General features: G+C 33.1%; 1 protein-coding gene across 1 annotated transcript; it reads right to left on the bottom strand.

Moving 5' to 3' along the window:
* Nucleotides 1–2,060: 2,060 nt before the first annotated feature.
* Nucleotides 2,061–18,737, bottom strand: LOC125875698 (uncharacterized protein At2g24330-like). Its single transcript, XM_049556715.1, has 2 exons — nt 18,402–18,737; nt 2,061–2,261 (listed from the first exon to the last, which is right to left on the bottom strand). Exons 1-2 carry the CDS (start codon nt 18,675–18,677, stop codon nt 2,238–2,240), a joined length of 300 nt encoding a protein of 99 aa, XP_049412672.1. The 5' UTR covers nt 18,678–18,737; the 3' UTR covers nt 2,061–2,237.
* Nucleotides 18,738–20,050: the final 1,313 nt, after the last annotated feature.

The raw sequence follows: 20,050 nt of genomic DNA, 5'->3' as shown, positions 1-20,050 counted from the left end.
AAATCAGGATTTTACCACTTAAAGTTAGAAGAAGAATCTAAAAAATTTTGCAGCATTTATGGTACCACACGAATTTTATGAATGGAATGTATTACCATTTTGATATAAAAATGCACTAGGAAGATATCAACAATTTATGGATAACTACTTTAAATAACTAGAAAATTGTATAGTATATATTGATGATATATTACTATATTCCAAAACCCAGGATGAACATACAAGATTATTAGAAAAATTTATACATATTATAGAATATTCAGACATAAGCCTAAGTAAGAAGAAAGCAGACATAATGAAAAACCAAATAAAATTTCTAGGAATACAAACAAATAAAAATGGAATAAAAATGCAAACAAATATAGTACAAAAAATAATTAACTCAAATGAACAAGCAGATACAAAAAATAAATTACAATCATTCTTAGAACTAATAAATCAAGTAAATACATACCGAAATTACCAGAGAATTTAAAACCGTTACAACAAAAATTTAAAAAAGATATAGAATATCAGTTTGATAAAAAAGACCAAATACAAATACAAAAGGTAAAACTATTATGTAAAAACCTACCAAAACTATATTTTCCAGATGAAAACAAAAAATTTACTTATATAGTAGAATCAGATGCCAGTGAAAAGAGTTATGGATGAGTCTTAAAATATAGGTATGATGAAGATAAGATAGAACATCATTGTAGATGCTATTTAGGAACATTCACCAATACAGAAATAAAATGGGAAATAAACAGGAAAAAATTATATTCAGTATATAAATAATTATCATCATTTGAACCATATATTGTATATAACAAATTTATTATAAGGACAAATAACACACAAGTAAAATGGTGGCTAACAAGAAAAATACAGGATTCAGTAACTACAAAAGAAATAAGAAGATTGATATTAAATATATTAAATTTTATATTTACTATTGAAGTGATAAAAACTGATAAGAATGTTATTGCAGATTATTTATCAAGACAAAGCTACTCAGACTGAGAAAGAAAATACAATTGAAGAGATACTCAAAGCCATTACTACACTTGATATAAAAGTGGACAGTATGGACAATGAGATACAAAAGCTAAAGACTAATGAAGATAATCTGAAGTCTAGAGCTAATATAGGTCAGCAGCATGACTGTAAAAATGCGGAGCTAACTCGATCGAAAGACTTTAAAAATCCAGAGATAAAAGGTGACGTTGGAAAGCACCTTAAAACTCATAATGTTTGTTTAAATACAGTTGCAGGTACAAACAAACAAGTTAGTGAAAAACAACTTAAGAATGCAAACTTAAACCAGCTATTTGAAAAACCATTTACCCCAAGAATGTCAAGAAACACATTAACCATGGAACCAGAAACTTCTACATATGCAGATAGTCTACAGAATGAGAAAAAATTATATAACCATGTCACGAGAACCTATATTCACTACAACATTTTAGTCTTACGGCCACCCAGTAAACTGTAGCCTAAACTAGCAAAAAGTGTGGCCTTTGATAAAAGGTTACACTTTTGAACTTTAAGCAACGCTTTTTCGGGGGTAGCCGAAAGGAGCGTAACCTTAGAGTTTAGGCAACACTTTTCAAGTTTTGCCTTATTAGCTACGCTTAAAAGCGTAGCCTAAAAGGCAAAATGGCCACGCTTTGATGTACCTCATATAACAACATTTCTATCTCATACAACTACACTTTCAAGCGTGGCCTTTGCTTCCTTATTGCCCACGATTTTAAAGTCTTGCCTTTTCTATCTAATGTATGACAACGATTTTAAAGTGTTGCCTTTTCTATCTAGTGTATGACAACACTTTGAAGTGTAGTCCTTGCCCGCGTGGATACCACAATTTACAGCCCTATGGCTACACTTTTAGGTGTGGTAATACTATTTTGGCTATGAAATATTTTTATGCCACAAAATCTAATTAAAAAACACCAATTTTGTTTTGCAATAAATAATCTCAAGCATTAAATTGGCTAATAAGTAATTCAAACATATAGATTTGTAATAAACTTCAAAAGATAGTATGTCTTGCGTACAACACATACTTATAAAGCAATATTCTAAATATGTGTACACTATAGTTCAAAAAGTACTCTTACAATAGTTCAATATATTCTAGCAATGAATATATTTCACAAAATCAAACATAATGTATTTAAACTTTTACAATAGTTCAAAAACTCTTTATCATCCACTTCAATGAGATCAAATTGACTTGTGGCGACTCTTCAAATTTGATCACCTCCATTTCCCTACACATTTAAAATGTACAACAAAATTAGATTGCTGTAGTTATAGAAGAGGCAAGAAGTTCCACATTAATTCCAGATTGCAGCAGTTTCATATTGCAGACTGCAGATTTTGAGTTTACTTTGCAGATTCTGAGGCAAATTAAAACCAAATTGCAGATTGCAGATTACAGTTCCAGTTTCAGTTCCAGATTACTTTCAGATTACAGATTACAGTTCCAGCTCCAGATTAATTCAAAATTACAGATTATAGTTCCAGTTTGCAGATCGTAGAATACAGTTCCATTTTAGAGATTTATTGAGTTCCAGTTTGAAGATTACCTTTGTCTGAATGATCATGGATAAGAACAACCAGTCGATTTCATCCAAATATTATCAGCTCGAATGAGCCTAGAACTCTAGATGTTTTGAAGGAACTTCTAACTGCGCATACACATTTTAAGTTTAGATGTTTACTAAACCTTTTTGGTTGAAGTAATCTCTCTGATGTAACTAACTTAGTAGATCTTTTGGATTTTTACAGACCAAAGAGAGAATCTATTGCGATGACCATGACAATGAGCAGCAAAATATTATGAATTGAGTGACATTCTATAGCCTCACAAGCATCAAATTCTGAAAGAAATGTTACATGAGGTCGAAGGATACGATCCATTTCCAGCACTCATGTCCATTACATTACGTATTTCTTTCTCGTTTACATCCATCAGTCTCCAGTAATGGCGAACTTGATCTTGCCAATAGATTGTATCCGCTAAGAACTTTTCTCGATCAATACCTGCAGCAAACAAATTATAACATGTTTAAGCAAGCATTCTTTCCCCAAAAGAAAGTAAAAAATAATTACTCATACGTTTACCAATGTTAAAAGAAAATGGCTTCAAAGTTTATCTGGAGCTCAGTTGTATTCTTCCTAACTACATCTAGTTGATCTATTACTCTCATCAGAAGTATATGATCATGACTAAGATTCTTGTAAAAAATTTACCCATTATACTATAGTTTTATGGTACCATAGACATTAGAGGAAACACTCATAGTATGAAAAATAAAGGTGTTACTACAATCATAATTACTGCTACTTATACTAAATGAAGAAAGGGTGTTTTTCTCGCTCGTGATTACCAATCTGAAGGGATATTTTAGAAGACTTATTTGACGGAATATAAAACTTTACATTGTATTAAATTTTCATTCATTTTAAGATTGTTGCCAAAACTAAACAACTAGGCAACAAAATAATCAATTAATTGAATAGAACACCAAGGAATAGAATTCACAAAGCTAGCCGACTAAGACTTTGTGAATACTCTGCAAGACGTTGTGGCCGAGACGATAATTTCTTTGTATTAGATGATGTGTCACTTAGGGTAATACAGTTCCTCAGAGGTGTTTTCCATGATGGTTTAAAATCATCCTGAGAATCATAGATGTTTACAAGTTTCTCCCCTGCATTATGCTTGAGACATGAATTATTTTCTAGCTTAATCCAAATTGTTGTTTGAGCTTACCGTGCAATGAGCTTCCAGCACATTCCAGAAGTTAGATGTACTAATTTGTCCCATATCTATGGAAAATCCTTATCCTTTCTATAAGCTGGTGGAGCCGAATAAAAAAACCTTCCATATGATCTTAATAGGCGGTTCACTTCCAAGTAATTTTAACTCTTCTACCTTCAGCACTTTGCTACACAAAACACGAAAGAATGTGCATAGTTCAATTAAAACAGATTTGACTCTTTTATTTGTAGATTTCCGCAAGGCAAGAGGAAGAAGTTCTTACATTATAACATAGCAATCATAAGTTTTTAACCCAGATATCTTTCGTTTGCGAATACAACGTGAGATATTAGACGCATAGCCATGTGGAAACTTGGCATTTTGTAGTAATTCATAAAACATCTCTTTTTCTTTAGAAGACATTGTGAAATAAGTAGGAGGAAGATATGCCCTCCCACTAGGTCGATACTGAGGCCATAAGCTTGGTCTTATTTTCATCTCCTTTAAGTCCAATCTTGCTTTGATATTGTCTTTTGACTTTTTACCAAGACCCAGTAGTGTATAAATTATGTTATCACAAACAATTTTTTCTATGTGCATTACATCAAGATTATGGCGCACCAAGTTATACTCCCAATAAGGAAGATCGAAAAGTATGCTCTTCCTTTTCCATGTATTTTTCAGTACCCCACTTACCTCTTCACTTGATTATCCTAGAGTAAACTTTATATCTTTAATTTGATCCAACACTTGTGACCCAGATATGGCACAAGGTGCAGGTCTTGTTTCTTTAGTACCATCAAATGATTTTGCATCATTTCGATATCCGTGGCCAGACTTCAAGAAACGTCGATGTCCCATGAAACAAAATTTCCTTCCATGGTTGAGCCTTTTAAAGTGAGTGTTTATATTGGATGAAGGGCATGCAAATCGACCAAAAGTGCTCCATCCAGAAAGAGTACCATACACTGGAAAATCATTTATAGTCCACATAAGAGCTGCTCTCATTTGAAATGTCTCCTTTGTAGAAACATCATATGTTTCTACTCCAACACTCCACAATTCATTTAACTCTTCTATTAACGGTTGCAAAAAGACATCAATATTATTGCCAGGTGAATTTTGGTCCAGGAATAAGTAAGGACAAAATAAAGAACTCTTCTTTCATGCACATCCACGGTGGAAGATTATATGGCATTAAAATTACTGGCCAAGTACTATGAACAGTTCGCATTGTGCCAAATGGATTAAACCCATCAGAAGCTAATCCCAAACGGACATTACGAGGATCTCCAGCAAATTCAGAATACTTGTTATCAAAACTTTTCCAAGCTTCAGAATCAGCAGGATGTCGTAGAGCACCGTCTTTGTTGCGCTCTTCATGATGCCATCGCATTTCTTTTGAAGTTTTTGAAGACATAAATAATCTTTGTAGTCTTGGTTTTAAAGGAAAATACCTTAGGACCTTGGTTGGAATTTTCTTTGCATTATTTTTCCATCTAGAAGCTCCACAAATTTTGCATTCATTGACATCCTTACTAGCAAACTCTTTTCTGAAAAGCATGCAATCATTGGGACAAGCATGAATTTTTTCATACTTTATGCCCAAACCTTCGACTATCTTTTTGGTTTCATAGAAAGAAAAAGGTAATTTTTCCCCTTCTGGCAGCACATCCTTTAATAGTCCAAGCAAAGAATCAAAAGATTCATTTGACCAATTGAACATGCATTTAGTACGATAGATATGTAGCAAAAAGGACAATTTGCTAAACTTCTTACATCCAGGATAAAGTTCTTCATTTGCCTCCTTCATGAGTTGTTCAAACTTATCCATCTCTTGATGAGTTTGATTTCCAGATGTACAAGCACTATTTTCTGTTAGGTTTGGCTCCACCTCGCTCCTTTCATTGACATCACTATCCATAGGTTGTGTACATCCTCCAAAGGCATCATGTATAATTCCGGTCACATCATCGCCCCTTATAGTTGACTGGCTACAATTAGTTACTTGAGTATTGTTTGATTATTTTAAAGACTCCCCGTGACAAAATCATGTATCATAAGATGACAAAATGCCATTAACCACAAGATGGTTATATGCTGTGGCCTGATTTAATTGATGGAAAAGCATACATTCTGTACAGGGACATGCAATTTTGTCTCCATTTTGTTTTTGAGAAAAGGCATGATTTAAAAAGTCATTTACTCCATCCAAGTATTTTTTACTAACTCTATCACAATACATCCACTTTTTATTACTGGGACTTTCCATAAAGTTCAAGATATTCTTTTTTTTCAGCAATTACTGTAAAAACTAAAGACACGTTAGTAAAAAAAGGTGAAATTTATTAATTTATTGTAATTATAGAACTCAAAGATGTCATTTCAATAATTCAAACTATCAAGCAAAGATCTGATTCTAATGACATTCTTATATAGAGAAGTTACAACAACTAAATCTGATGTTGTATCTTAAATTTACAGATTTTAGCTTTTGACAGTTTAGGTATATAGAGCTTCTGATTTATCTGAATAATATTAGGTTGACGATGAAAATAGAATATTGTTAGCTTGACGATAAAATAATTTTATTCAACTCACAATTTAAGTGAACAAGCTAATTGATAAAAACTTAGTTCTAGAGTAGCACAACGTCACCGAAATGGTATTAACTCACTCAACTTGATCATTTTATTCAAATTACTACCAGAACTATCCAAACACTTAAAAACTACAGAACGTAACCTCCTCTAGAGCAGTGTTTTTCAAAGCGAGAAATGAAGAAAGGGATAAGGGCTCTCTTGACCTAAGTGAGAAGCATGATGCAGAAAAGCACATGGTTATAACTGGGAGACTTGGTAAGCTGAAAAACAGAAGAGATTTAAGTGCTTAAAAGCTTTCAAAGTTTTGCAGTTTCTAACAACAGAGCAATAGTGAGTTTTTTTTCATCATGAAGAAATAAGAAAATCAGCAACTACTGAGAGACAACAAATTATGGTGACAAATTCTTCAAAGCAGTAGGAAAACAGGGGTTCAATTCGAGATTCGATTCTTTGGAAACTGACACAAAAAATGTGACATCTATGAAGCATGATATCATGATGGTGGGATTTAGTACTCTATTCTTTGCAGCTCCATAGAATGAATATGCCTACTAACAGACAACAGGGCCAATACTTCATCAAAAGAGTTAAAACACTTAAAGCATAATAGGAAATTGACTGACCCTCAAGATATGTTAAACTAACCAATTTTAATCCGATATTGACTTAAGTTACCAAAGAATGAAAACCCAAACTAATGAATATTTAGATGGAACAGGTCTAAATGAAACAGAATGGATCGGTTATATAGAGAACGCGAACTTAACTGTCGTTATAGCTTTACATATTTATAGTTTCTTCCATGTTTAATATCAAAACACACACAAAAAAGTAATCTAACAACTACAAAAAGTAAGTAAACTAGATTAACTGTTTCTTATATCAAAACTATAGAACAACGTGCTTTCTACAGGTCATTTGTGATAAAAAAAAACTACAAAATGCAATTCAAAAAACAATAAACAATTTGAGGAATTCATGAGTAAATAAGTATAAAGGAAAATGATAAACCAAAGTAAAAATAACACACCATCAATTTTGGATTTAGCACAACATAACCAGAATGGTATTTACTCACTCAACTTGATGGTTTAGTTCAAATTAACACCAAAACTTGTTGAAAACACCTAACACGACTTTCTCAAGAATAGTACATTGGAGAGCGAGAAACAGAAAAAAGTTATATAGAGCAGTTAAAAACAGAGACAGATGCTGAAAACATTATAAAACAAAAGGAAAATTTCGAAATATGAAAAAAAAAACAGAGCATAACACATAACTTAGTGCTAACGGTTATCTTAGCTTCTCGGTTTAAGTGACAAACACTAGCTTTTACGATCACTACTCAAGAGTTGGCCAAAACTTGTTATAGTTTAGCTTATGAAGAAACAGAGCATAAAAGAGAAATTTGTCCTACAGGTTAGCTTAGTTTCTCGCTTTATGAGACAAAACACTCACTTAAGAACACTGCTCAAGCGTTAGCTAAACAAGTAACTATCAGAGATATTCGATAACATAATTTATCAACTCAAGTAAAACTATAGATATTCATCCGATACAATCGAAAACATTCGAACAATCACGAATAGTTGAATATAATAAAATCAACCTTACAAATAGAGTAATCAATTCAATCAGTTGCCCATCAAATTAATAGAACACATAAATCACAAAACAAAGTTACAAAAAACAGAAAACTTACTTTTACAAAATTTCCCTAACTAATTTGAGTACCTGGCAGTAGGATTTTTTCCGACGAAAAGTGAAGGGCAAGATGACTGTTGTAAAACCTTCCAAAAAACGTAAAATAAGAAAAAAAACAATTAAGAAACCTTCAAACTTCAAACGATTTGAAAAATCAGTTCTTGTTCAATAAGTAAACAGACTTGATCGAAAAGTATAACCCACTAGAGCAAAATCACAGCAGTCTCTTTGTGATGATGGCTCGTTTCAGTAAGAACATGAATTGAATTGTGAAGGTGGAGAATTTGAAGGCTTACCTGAATCGTTTCTCTTGGAGCAGACGCGTTGTGCTGTTTGAGAGACGAGAATTATCGAGGAAGCAGAGGGAATAGGATTTTGTTTTTAATTTCTCTTATTAGAATGGGAGGGAATAAAATTGGAGGGAAACCTAAAAAATAAAGAAAGCTATGTTTATTAGTATCTTTTACTGACTAATTATTTTAATTGTCACTAAAAAAATACCTTTTACTGGCTAATTATTTTAATAGTCACTAAATTAATACTTTTTACTGGCCATTGTTCATATGCCACTAATATTTTAGCTTAAAGAATTAATTAACGGCAATTCATTAATTGCCGCTAAACAATTGCCGCCAATGCCCCATTTTGTAGTACTGTCATCTGCACCAACACCCAGGAAATTAGCGAATGAACACATGGACCTTTTTATCCAAATCGAATATTTACCACGCGTACATGACACATAGAGCTACAAAAGAATTCTCATGCTATATTGCTTGGACTCATTAAAAATACCACCATGTGTGTATTGGATCCTCTGAGTGCATTACCTGAGGATCCGACATGGTGCAACAATAATTTTGGATGGTCCGAGTAACATAGTTCTCATGTAGACTATGCAGTTGTCAAGAATGGCAGCATAACAACATCATGCAGAAATGCAAACTATGTTCTGTTTGGATTTGGATGGAGTTTGTAAACAAACATCATCAAGTAGAAAACAGAAGGCAAATATCAGAAATGAAAGTTGCAATTTTCATTTTAAAAGAGAGTTGTTGGTATTTTTGAAACATTTAATCAATGAAATTTTATTTTTATATTTTGTGGGTCTTGGCACGTAAAAGGAGACAATCTTCTAGGGATATACTCCTATTAATTTCTGTTTTACCATTACTATTACACTTTGTACTGCATCTCCCAACATCAGTACAAGCACCGGGTAAATCTACCCACTAATGCTTAGGCAGAGGGAAGTCATCATAAATTTCAGATCGATTTCTTTTCATATGTTCTTGACAAAAGAAAATGAATTCTCAAAAAGCTGCAAGTTCAAGACTGACAGGTGGGAATGGGAAAGACCAAATAGATCATGCATACCTCTCAATATACTCAAGATGCCCCATGCTTGAAATGAGTTCCACCGCCTGGAAACCACCAAAATTGATCCTTCTTATGCACCCAATTGTGTCCACCCTTTACCTCTGCAAGACGTGTATGGTTCACATTGCTCTGCCACACACAGTCTCTACTAATTGGCCATCCTTATAGTTGGATGTGGCACCAAACAAAACAAGCGCCTATCAGGTCGAGGACAATGCCTCTCCAACTCTTCTTTCCTTGAAAGATCTAGTTTTGGTATAAGATATTTAATATAAGACAAGTCATGACATGGGATATACTCATTGAGTTTCAAAGGACAGACATTTACTCATGTTTCAGGAATATTCAATGGTATCACCCGATATGAAAGAGACACCTTGTTTTTAAACTTCAAAGCACCTGCATGCATGATATGGATCAGAACCAACATTATATGAAACTCAATAAAATATGGAGGAGAAATATAGAGAAGAGTCAAGAATGAGCTCAAATTTGAACTTAGACCTGACCACACCCCAACATACATCCTTGTGTGAAAATGACAGAAAGAAAAAGAACAAGTTATTAAGGAAAACAGAATGTAGAGATCAAGAGGAACAAAATTCGACAGTTGTATAGTTTGCCTCCAGTTTTTTGAGGTAATTGAAGTTTGTACGTCATGATAAAGAGAAATTGACAGCAAAAAACATAACAGAATGGAGAAATCCTTGTCAACAAGGCTATTTAGGTTATCTTAGAATAGACATCACATGATATGAAGGGTCTGCTATTACCGCGACATGTGAAAAAGTTACCCACGTCACAGATTTCTATCATGTGGCACGCTGAACTAGAAACATTAACTAAGATGACAAGCAGCTCAATCTCTCAGGAAATTACCATTTTACCATAAAAATCAAAGTCCTAAATCACATTCAGCATCAAAAAGCAGAGACAGTAAGGAAAGGGGTAAATAAGTATGTAAGACAATACAATTATGAAATGAGTAGTATGAGAACTTTGGTTATCTAACAACCATTAATTACCTACACATCCTTGTAAAACTTCCAATCGCTGAATATGTAATGAAGGATAAGCCAGGCAACAGAAACATTGGTGAAACTCGCAATGCCCTCATTTTCCAGTTCAAGTCAAGGGATCGTGTTGTCATGATAACATAACCCACTGCAATAACTTGAACATTGAAATGGTTGCAATACGACACCCATAAGACTAGTAAACATATAATGTACATGTGATGATATAATAAGCAACTCAAGAAGTCAGATACCCANACCATATGTCACACAATTAACCCTTTATCGTTTATGGTTCTTACGGTTGTGTTCGTTTCAGCCATGGACACCTCCTGGTTTCATGAGTTTATAGAGAGATGGGCTTTTGACAATCATTCTCTTTGAAGCGGCTTACACTTCACACTCACATAGGTGATTTCTAACCGTGTTATCGCGTACATACACTATTTGGTCAAATCTGCCAAACTTAGCAAATCATTAAAAACATTAAGCTTTATTAACTCTATAACAAGCCTTAATGATGTATCCTTGTTCCTGAGCATTGTCTTCATCATGAGAATGGATTGAGTTAGTTGACAATGCCGAACCGTCAGTCACAACTTTGTTTTTCTCCTTGAATCTAACTCTTGGGATCTCCAGTTTGCTAGATAGAGTTACCGCCATGATGACTTGTCCTAAGCCGTAAATCCATTCCCTTAGATGATCTTTCAACTTTCTCTCTAGTTAGGCCTTTTTATAAGTGGATCCGACACATTATCCTTTGACTTTACATAGTCAATTGTGATAATTCCACTAGAGAGTAGTTTTCTAACGGTATCATGTCTATGTCTTATATGACGAGACATTCCGTTATACATCATGCTCCATGCCTTGCCTATTGCATCTTCACTATCAAAGTGTATGCATACTGATGCCAAAGGTTTGGGCCAAAAAGAATATCTATCAAGAAATTCCGGAGTCTTTCAACTTGGTCACCGACCTTATCTAGACCACCTAGCTCAGAGATCATTGTAGAGCTAGCAATACATGTCTTTTTGGAAAATTTCCAAGAGACTGCTCCTCCACCAAGAGTAAATACATATCCACTTGTGGATTTTACTCTATTTGATCCCGGTGATCCAATTTACATCACTATATCCTTTCAATATTGTAGGATATTTGTATAATGCAAGCCATAGTTTTGAGTATGTTTTAAATACTCCAAAACTCTTTTCATTTTCATCCAGTGAGTTTAATTGGGATTATTTGTGAACCGACTCAGTTTATTAATAGCGCAGGCTATATCTGATCGCGTACACTTTTTGATATACATCATACTTCCCAATACTTTAGTATAATCCAATTGTGAGTCACTTTCACCTTCATTCTTTTGAAGTGTAAAGCTCACATTATTGGAGTCTTGACAATATTAAAATCCAAATATTTGAACTAGTCAAGTACTTTTTCAATGTAATGAGACCGTGACAATGCTAAACATCTTGGAGTTCTAAGGATTCTTATACCTAAGATCGCATCAGCAACTTCAAGATTTTTCATTCCAAACTTGCTTTTCTAACATACGTTTAGTAGCATTTATGTCATTAGTGTCTCTATTGATGATCAACATATCACCAATTATACAAACAAACAATGACCTAGTGATTTTAATGTAAACACATTTATCACTTCCATCATTCTTAAATCCATTTACCAACATAGTTTGGTCAAATATCTTATGTCATTGTTTGGGCGCTTGTTTTAGTCCATAAAATAACTTAACAAGTTCGCACACTTTCTTTTCTTTACCAAGAACCACAAAACCCTCGAGTTGTTTCATGTAAATTTCTTCCTCCAATTCTCCATTTAAGAGAGTTGTTTTCACATTCATTTGATGAATTTGGAGGTCATATACCACAACTAATACAACTAACATCCAAATGAATGTAATTCTAGTTACTGGCGAGCATGTGTCGAAAAGATCAAGACCTTGTTTTTGTCTTGCTTTTTATCTGTCAACAGTTCCATCGACTTTCATTTTCCTTTGAGGATTCACTTTGAACCCAAAAGTTTATTTCCTGTGGGAAGATCAACCAACTTCCAATAGGATTGCTCAAGATTGGACCAATCTCACTATTAACACCATCTGTCCAAAAGGATAAGTCTACAGAAGACACAAGAAATGTTACAAAGTCATATTCGAAGAAAGTAGATGTCCTTTGACAGTTACTACACCTTGGAATATCTTTATTAAGTACATTCTACTTTTGTTCTTTCCAAGGTCGTTTAGACCTTTCACTAGACTACTCAAGTCTAATATAACAGTCCACTATCTTAGGTCCCATTTTAATCGTTTTAGGAATAGGAACTTGGACTTTGGCTAGACACCCCCACACTTTGAAATGTTTCAAGTTGGATTTCCTTCATTTCCATTTCTCATATGGAATAGATTGTGTCCTGGAAAAACAAAATTTTCCATTGCTTTCTTTATGAAAAGGCAAAACTTTTTGTTGTTCCCTTTTGCATTGAGGATAGTTCCTCCACACAAGTTTTGTGGTAAACCAAAACTTATAAGTAATGCATTGATCATTTCCTTCAAAGTTCAGTTTTTTTTTTCCATTAGATTGAGGTGAATAGGGCAGCAGTTTGATGGATAATTCCACTTTACAAACATATTTCTGCAAAATGAGATTTATACTCTCCATCCCTATTACTTCTTATCTTTTTCCCAACTGATTTTCAACTTCAATATTATATTGTCTAGACGTTTCTATTGCTTCATCCTTACCATTCAGCAAATAGACATAGTCATTTCTAATGCAATTGTCAATGAAAGTTACGAAATACTTTTTTCCACCATGAGATAGTGTTGACTTCATATCACAAATGTCAGTGTAAATCAATTCTAAGGGATTAGAATTCCTTTCAACAGATTTATAAGAATGCTCAGCATACTTAGATTTCACACAAACTTGACATTTTTTTATTTATTGCACTCAAAGTTAGACAAAACTTCTAAGTTGATCAATTTTCCTTACAAGGTTTTGTAATTGACATGTCCCAAGTGTTCATGTCACAAACAGTTTGACTCAAGCAAGTAAGAACAAATAAAAATATTGAGTTTGAAAAGCTCTCCGCGAGGTAGCTTTTTCTCACAGATATTTGTTCCTATTTCTTACAATTTTGTATGACACAAACATTGTTTAGAGTCATCACCTTGTCAAATGTCCTTTTCAGCAGGACCTTTCCATGACTTTCAATTTGATTGTTATAGAACTACCCGTGAACAAAGTTTCATCAGGTCCAATAAAGGCAATATAATCCAAATGTTTCTTTTACAAAACATAACGAATAACTATTCACCAATATTCATGTCTATGCAAATACTTTTATTATAATAGACATATATTTTCATGAAAAATCACAACATTTTAAGTGACACTTTTTCATAAAAGAACACAATTATTTTGAACAAGTATATATATAATTTGGTAGTTTCATACTAGTCACATCATATACTAGTAATAGAGAAACTCAACAACCACAATACCGAATATACTCCAAGAATTTTGTGGGTCTAACATAATACAAAAGTATCATTGAATTTCATATCTTTTGCTCCAAAATTAAATTAGACACCAAGTCTAATTTTATCTTTATCATAAGCAAAGAACCCCCACATTTTAAATATGATCTCAAAAATATTTTTCAAGTATTTGAAAATAGTTTTTCCACATATTTTCCCAGACTATCAAAATGTCATTGGCACTATGAAACCTCTTTTGGAAATATTATTCTACAAAAGAATTATATTGCTTCAATTCTCTTTGACAATATTTACATAGTGTCAAAGTTCATTCATAGAGGCACAAAATCACAAACTCTAAGTCACTGGTATTTTTCAATCTATCACAAATAGACATACCACTTAGTATTTAGAATACTAACAATAAAGACAAAAAAAAATTTGTACAATTTGTTTCTATATAACAGTAAGTTTATAGAAAGTCAAAAGTACAACATTGACTTATTATGTGAAGTTTTCATAATTTTTCAAACCAATTGCATAGTCTGATTTATCCAGAGTAATAAACTACAAAAGTTTTTAGCCTACAAAAATCAGACACAATCAAATTTCACATGGAGTACAAAACTACAAAATTTTTTTTTTTTTTTTTAGTCTCCAAACAGAATTAAACATATTCTTTATCACATAGAAATGTTTTTCTTTTCAAATAGTCTTCCAACTATAACATTTTGACATACTATTTATCAAACAAAAATGTGCATTTCTCATTTTGCAAACTAAAGAATTTTAAAGGCAATACTATTTGCCAAGAAAAATTCATTCCACAACAAATGGTTTGCAGATCTTTTTCCAAAGATACACATGATAAAAGATCAAAATTGTTAACTCTTAGAAACTATTTTCCTCCTTAGATAAATAATAAGAAGATTACCTGGTGTAATCTTTAACCGAAATAGCACCACTTTTTCTGTACATTCTCACTTCGACCTTGCTAAACAAAGCACCAAATTATGGAGAAGTAATGCCTTAAACTTCTACTTTCATGATTTGTTTCTCTCATTCAGTAGAATACAAGAAATACCAACAGTATAATAATTTCCTTAAGATTGTTGTTCGTCTTGTATTCCCAAGATACTTAGAACAAAACTTTGAAGAACTTGATAAGACACAATATCCTTTAAAAACATTTTCACAACTAGAAAATTAAAACTAGTAGAGAAACTAGAATCAGAAACAAATTAGATAAAATATACGATATTTTTTTTTTCCTTAAAGAAGAATTGTTGTCAATCTGTGTTTAAAGAATCTTACTGATTCCAACAAACTTTACAGAAACACGAAGTTACCAAAGTTTAATGAACCAGTGAAGAACAAAAGAACATAAATTAATTCACAAATCTAAAATCTGTAACACATACCAGAATCTGGAAAAGCAGAAAGAAGATCAAGCCCACTGAATGCACAGTGTCCCCTTAAGGAAATTATTCCCCTCTAGTATCCGAGGTTTGATTTGGAATATGTCCTCCCAGGATAGAATGATCTCAATCACCAGTGTATTGATATCCAAAACGCTGGTGTCAGCGAGCCACTCAACGGCAGTAAAGTACACTTAGAATACTAGATTTAGTAGTAGAAGAAGAAGTTCACAAAATTCGTTCATAAAATGAGAGGAAATCCCTCAATTTATAGAAAACAAAGGGTAGTGTGAAAATGTTCTTAATGTGCCTTACCGGAAAGGTCACAAACCTTTGAAAAAGTCACAATCTTTCGGAAAGGTCACCACCTTTCATAAAAGTCACAACTTTTCATAAACGTCACAACTTTTCATAAAAGTCGCAACTTTTCATAAAAGTCACAACTCTTCATAAAAGTTGCAACTTTTCATCAAAGTCACAACTCTTCATAAAAGTCGCAACTCTTCATTAAAGTAACAACTCTTCATAAAAGTAGCAACTCTTCATTTTCCATTCACACCTTTAAAAAACCCAACATAAGATCTTTAATATAAGACAAGTCATGACATGGGATATACTCATTAAGTTTCAAATGATAGACATTTACTCATGTTTCAGGAATATTCAATGGTATCACCCGATACGAAAGAGACACCTTGTTTTTAAACTTCAAAGAACTTACATGCATAATATGGATCAGAACCAAAATTATATGAAACTCAATAAAATATGGAGGTGAAATATACAGAAGAGTTAAGAATGAGCTCAAATTTGAACTTAGACCTTACCCCACCCCAACATACATCCTTGTGTGAAAATGACAGAAAGAAAAAGAACAAATTATTTAAGGAAAACAGAATGTAGAGATCAAAAGGAACAAAATTCAACAGTTGTATAGTTTGCCTCCAGTTTCTTGAGGTAATTGAAGTTTGTACGTCATGATAAAGAGAAATTGACAGCAAAAAACATAACAGAATGGAGAAATCCTTGTCAACAAGGCTATTTAGGTTATCTGAGAATAGGCATCACATGATATGAAGGGTCTGCTATTACCGCGACATGTGAAAAAGTTACCCATGTCACAGATTTCTATCATGTGGCACGCTGAACTAGAAACATTAACTGAGATGACAAGCAGCTCAATGTCTCAGGAAATTACCATTTTACCATAAAAATCAAAGTCCTAAATCACATTCAGCATCAAAAAGGAAAGGGGTAAATGAGTATGTAAGACAATACGATTATGAAATGAGTAGTATGAGAACTTTGGTTATCTAACAACCATTAATTACCTACACATCCTTGTAAAACTTCAAATCGCTGAATATGTAATGAAGGATAAGCCAGGCAACAGAAACATTGGTGAAACTCGCAATGCCCTCATTTTCCAGTTCAAGTCAAGGGATCGTGTTGTCATGATAACATAACCTACTGCAATAACTTGAACGTTGATATGGTTGCAATACGACACCCATAAGACTAGTAAACATATAATGTACATGTGATGATATAATAAGCAATTCAAGAAGTCGGATACCCATATAACATAAATGATACACATTGATTATCAATTAGCTACATAATAACCTGCATAAGTAACATCTGCAACAAGTGCATGCTTAATATAATTTAAACCACCAGGATGCCTGAAAAAAATGAAATTTGTAGATAGTAATCACAACAGTTCCATGTAAAATTACAATTTCATATGTATATTTTTTTAATCTTCCATGACATTATCTGGTCTTCTCAATATTGATATGAAGTTAACATCTCAAATTGGTTACAATATGAGTTTATTAGTTCCTAACGCAATTGTCATTGTTCACAATTGAAAAGGAATAAATTATATAGTCAGTGTCACATTGTTGTCAATTCACTGTTGAAATTCAAAGAGGAAGTAGCCTAATAAAGTAAAAAGATGTATAAGTATCATGTCAGATTCATCTAATGATATTCAAAAGGAAATTATCCCATTCAACTAAAAAGATGTTTGCTTATACTCATTTCAATTTATACAGAACCTAGATCTATAGTTCTTCACCATCCCCCCAACCCCTCCTTCTCCCCCAAGTAAAAAAAGACACTTCCCCACTTTTTTCTCCTTTGACTGAAATCTCCTTCAAGGTTGGAGGAGAAGGATGCTTTCAACTAGATCTGCCATGTCTTCACAGTGTGCTTCAACTACACAAAAGAAATTTCTAGCACAAAAAAGCTTAATAAAATCAGTAACCATTTACAGCTTTCAGTTACACATCAAATAGTTAAAAGAGAAGGGTGGTTCGTAGATCAGTATGAGTATGAACTTCAGCGTGAAGTGGTCGGGTTCACTCCTTCTAGAGGAAAAAGTTGAAAAACACTCAGATGTACTGGATTGGCATCTTACTCATGTTTTATCATATGTAGTTACTATATAATCGTGTTTTACATGATCATCAAACAGCTCATCAGACAACTAAATTGCTTTTCACCTATGCTCAATATAATTAGAAAAAATTAAATAGATTCACGAAAGACCATTAACTAGATTTGCGCATTTAGAAGTTAGAATTTATTCTATTTCTTCACGACTGCTATTAAGAATCCAGCAACATCATAAGGCAGAAGGCAGAAAAAAATAAACAGATTATACTAGGCTAGTAGGAATAAAAAATTTTTCTATTTGAGAAGGTAAGTAATAAGGTAGAAGGAGTAGACAAAAATAGTGTGACCATGTTCTGGCAATAATACTAGAAGAAAAATGTTGTAGTTTTTAACACACACAAACTGACACTTAAAATTGTCATGGCTCTCCACTCAATCACTTCACTATTTGCTAAAGTGCATTCAAAACAAACTTAATATGTCGAAAGCCAGGTGAGCATGAACATACAAATAAAAACAACCAATTCAAAAGCTTAGAAAAGATAAATCTATCTAAGGATAAAAGATTTGTGCTCTGATTTTCTACATCACAACATACACTAGAAATCAGTACATTACCTCAAAAAGTACAGAAAGTACAATGAGATGCCTTGTCATCCTTCTCCAATTTTGGGATCGCTTATTGATTCTGGCAATAACATCAGCCTCCTCCTTGGAAATATGCTGCAATCTCTTCTCAAAATCATCCTTTTTGGACCTAAATAAACTATTCCATATCATTGAAAAAACTCCTTTCTTTTTCTTCTTTTTTATCTTTTCTTCATTATCAGTAGATGATGCCACAGGTTCAGTGTCAGCAACATCAACATGTTCTTTTGTAGGCTCAGCAGCCATTTCCTACAAGTAAAAGAGCATATATATTCAAATGATTGAAGGAGAAAGGCAACGAATGAGAGAAAAAAGCAATAGCCCTGTAAAAACATTGAAATTAACAGAGAAGTTTAAGTATTCATAGTTGATACTACAATTCTACAATGTGCTTTGGAATTAGCTTGGAGGGGTTAATATTGAAAGTTAAAACAAGCTATTAACGATACATACTAACTCACACAAATGCTTCCGAGTAGTAATTCCCTCTATCTCGGCTGCTGAATATGCCTAGGGTTCACGATTTTCGGCACTTTCTTTCAGCTGTAACTCATGATTTGTTCCATTCCAACAACCCAAAGTAATCAATTCCTTCTTATTCTCCTCCTCTAAACACAACAAAAATTCAATCAATTGACAAGAAGACTGTTTTTAGTACTAGATGATTAGTAGAGTTTCTACTTACGCTTGACGAAATCTGTATCAGGGAGAAGAGAATCATAGGGATCGTCAGCTTCAGCTCTTCAGTTCTTCAGAGAAAGATGACTTAGCTTCAGCTCAGTTCTTCAGAGAAAGACGACTTAGCTTCAACTGGTACATTCAACATTCAAGAGAAGAAACAGACTAGCTAGACTCCCCAAAATAAACAAATTTCGTATCAACAACATAAGAATATCAAAACCCTAAGTTAAAATTTAGACTTTCAAAGATACACAAGAATATCAAAACCCTAAAGATAGAATTTAGACTTTTAGAGATATAATTTCTTACTTGATAAACCCTATTCCACCAACCCTAAAGCTTTAAGACGTGAGGCGTGTTCATGTGTGAAGCACTTTTTTCATTTGTGAAATCCGACGGAACAACTCTTTAACAAAGAATCTATGAGGAAATTCGTGTCTTCAACAAGGAATCTGTGATCAATTTTGATGGAAATCTGTGAGGGAAATCGTATTGTTCTTCAATTCTTCAGAAAAGCTATTGGTCTTCATCAGTGAGAGAAAAGTGTGTTGTTCAGTGAGGAAAGTGACGAGATTTTTTCTTATTTGGGAGAAAACAAGTTTTAAGGTTTTATTAATTATTTTTTTTCCCATTAAAAATTGGAGGGAGAATAAGTTTTGATGTTAAAAATGTTGGAGGGAATATAATATTTTAGTAAAAACATTAACGCCATATTTGTAAAGTGTTGTTTTTACAATTATAAAAATAGGACACTTTAAAAGTGTGCCCATATATGTAAATAGTTGTTACCAATTATATCATACTGTAGCAATGCTTATAAAGTGTAACTTATACCATTAAAGAGTACACTTTACAAGTGTTGCCAGTATAATTGTAGCTAAAAGTTAAAAACTTGGGCTACGCTTTAAAAGTGTCCCCAAAAGTATTTTAGGCAACAC

Source organism: Solanum stenotomum, chromosome 9, assembly GCF_019186545.1.
Source record: "Solanum stenotomum isolate F172 chromosome 9, ASM1918654v1, whole genome shotgun sequence".
In the NCBI taxonomy this organism is placed as follows: domain Eukaryota; kingdom Viridiplantae; phylum Streptophyta; class Magnoliopsida; order Solanales; family Solanaceae; genus Solanum; species Solanum stenotomum.
The sequence above is the reverse complement of the archived record's forward strand: the minus strand, read 5'-3'. Positions and strand labels throughout refer to the sequence as shown.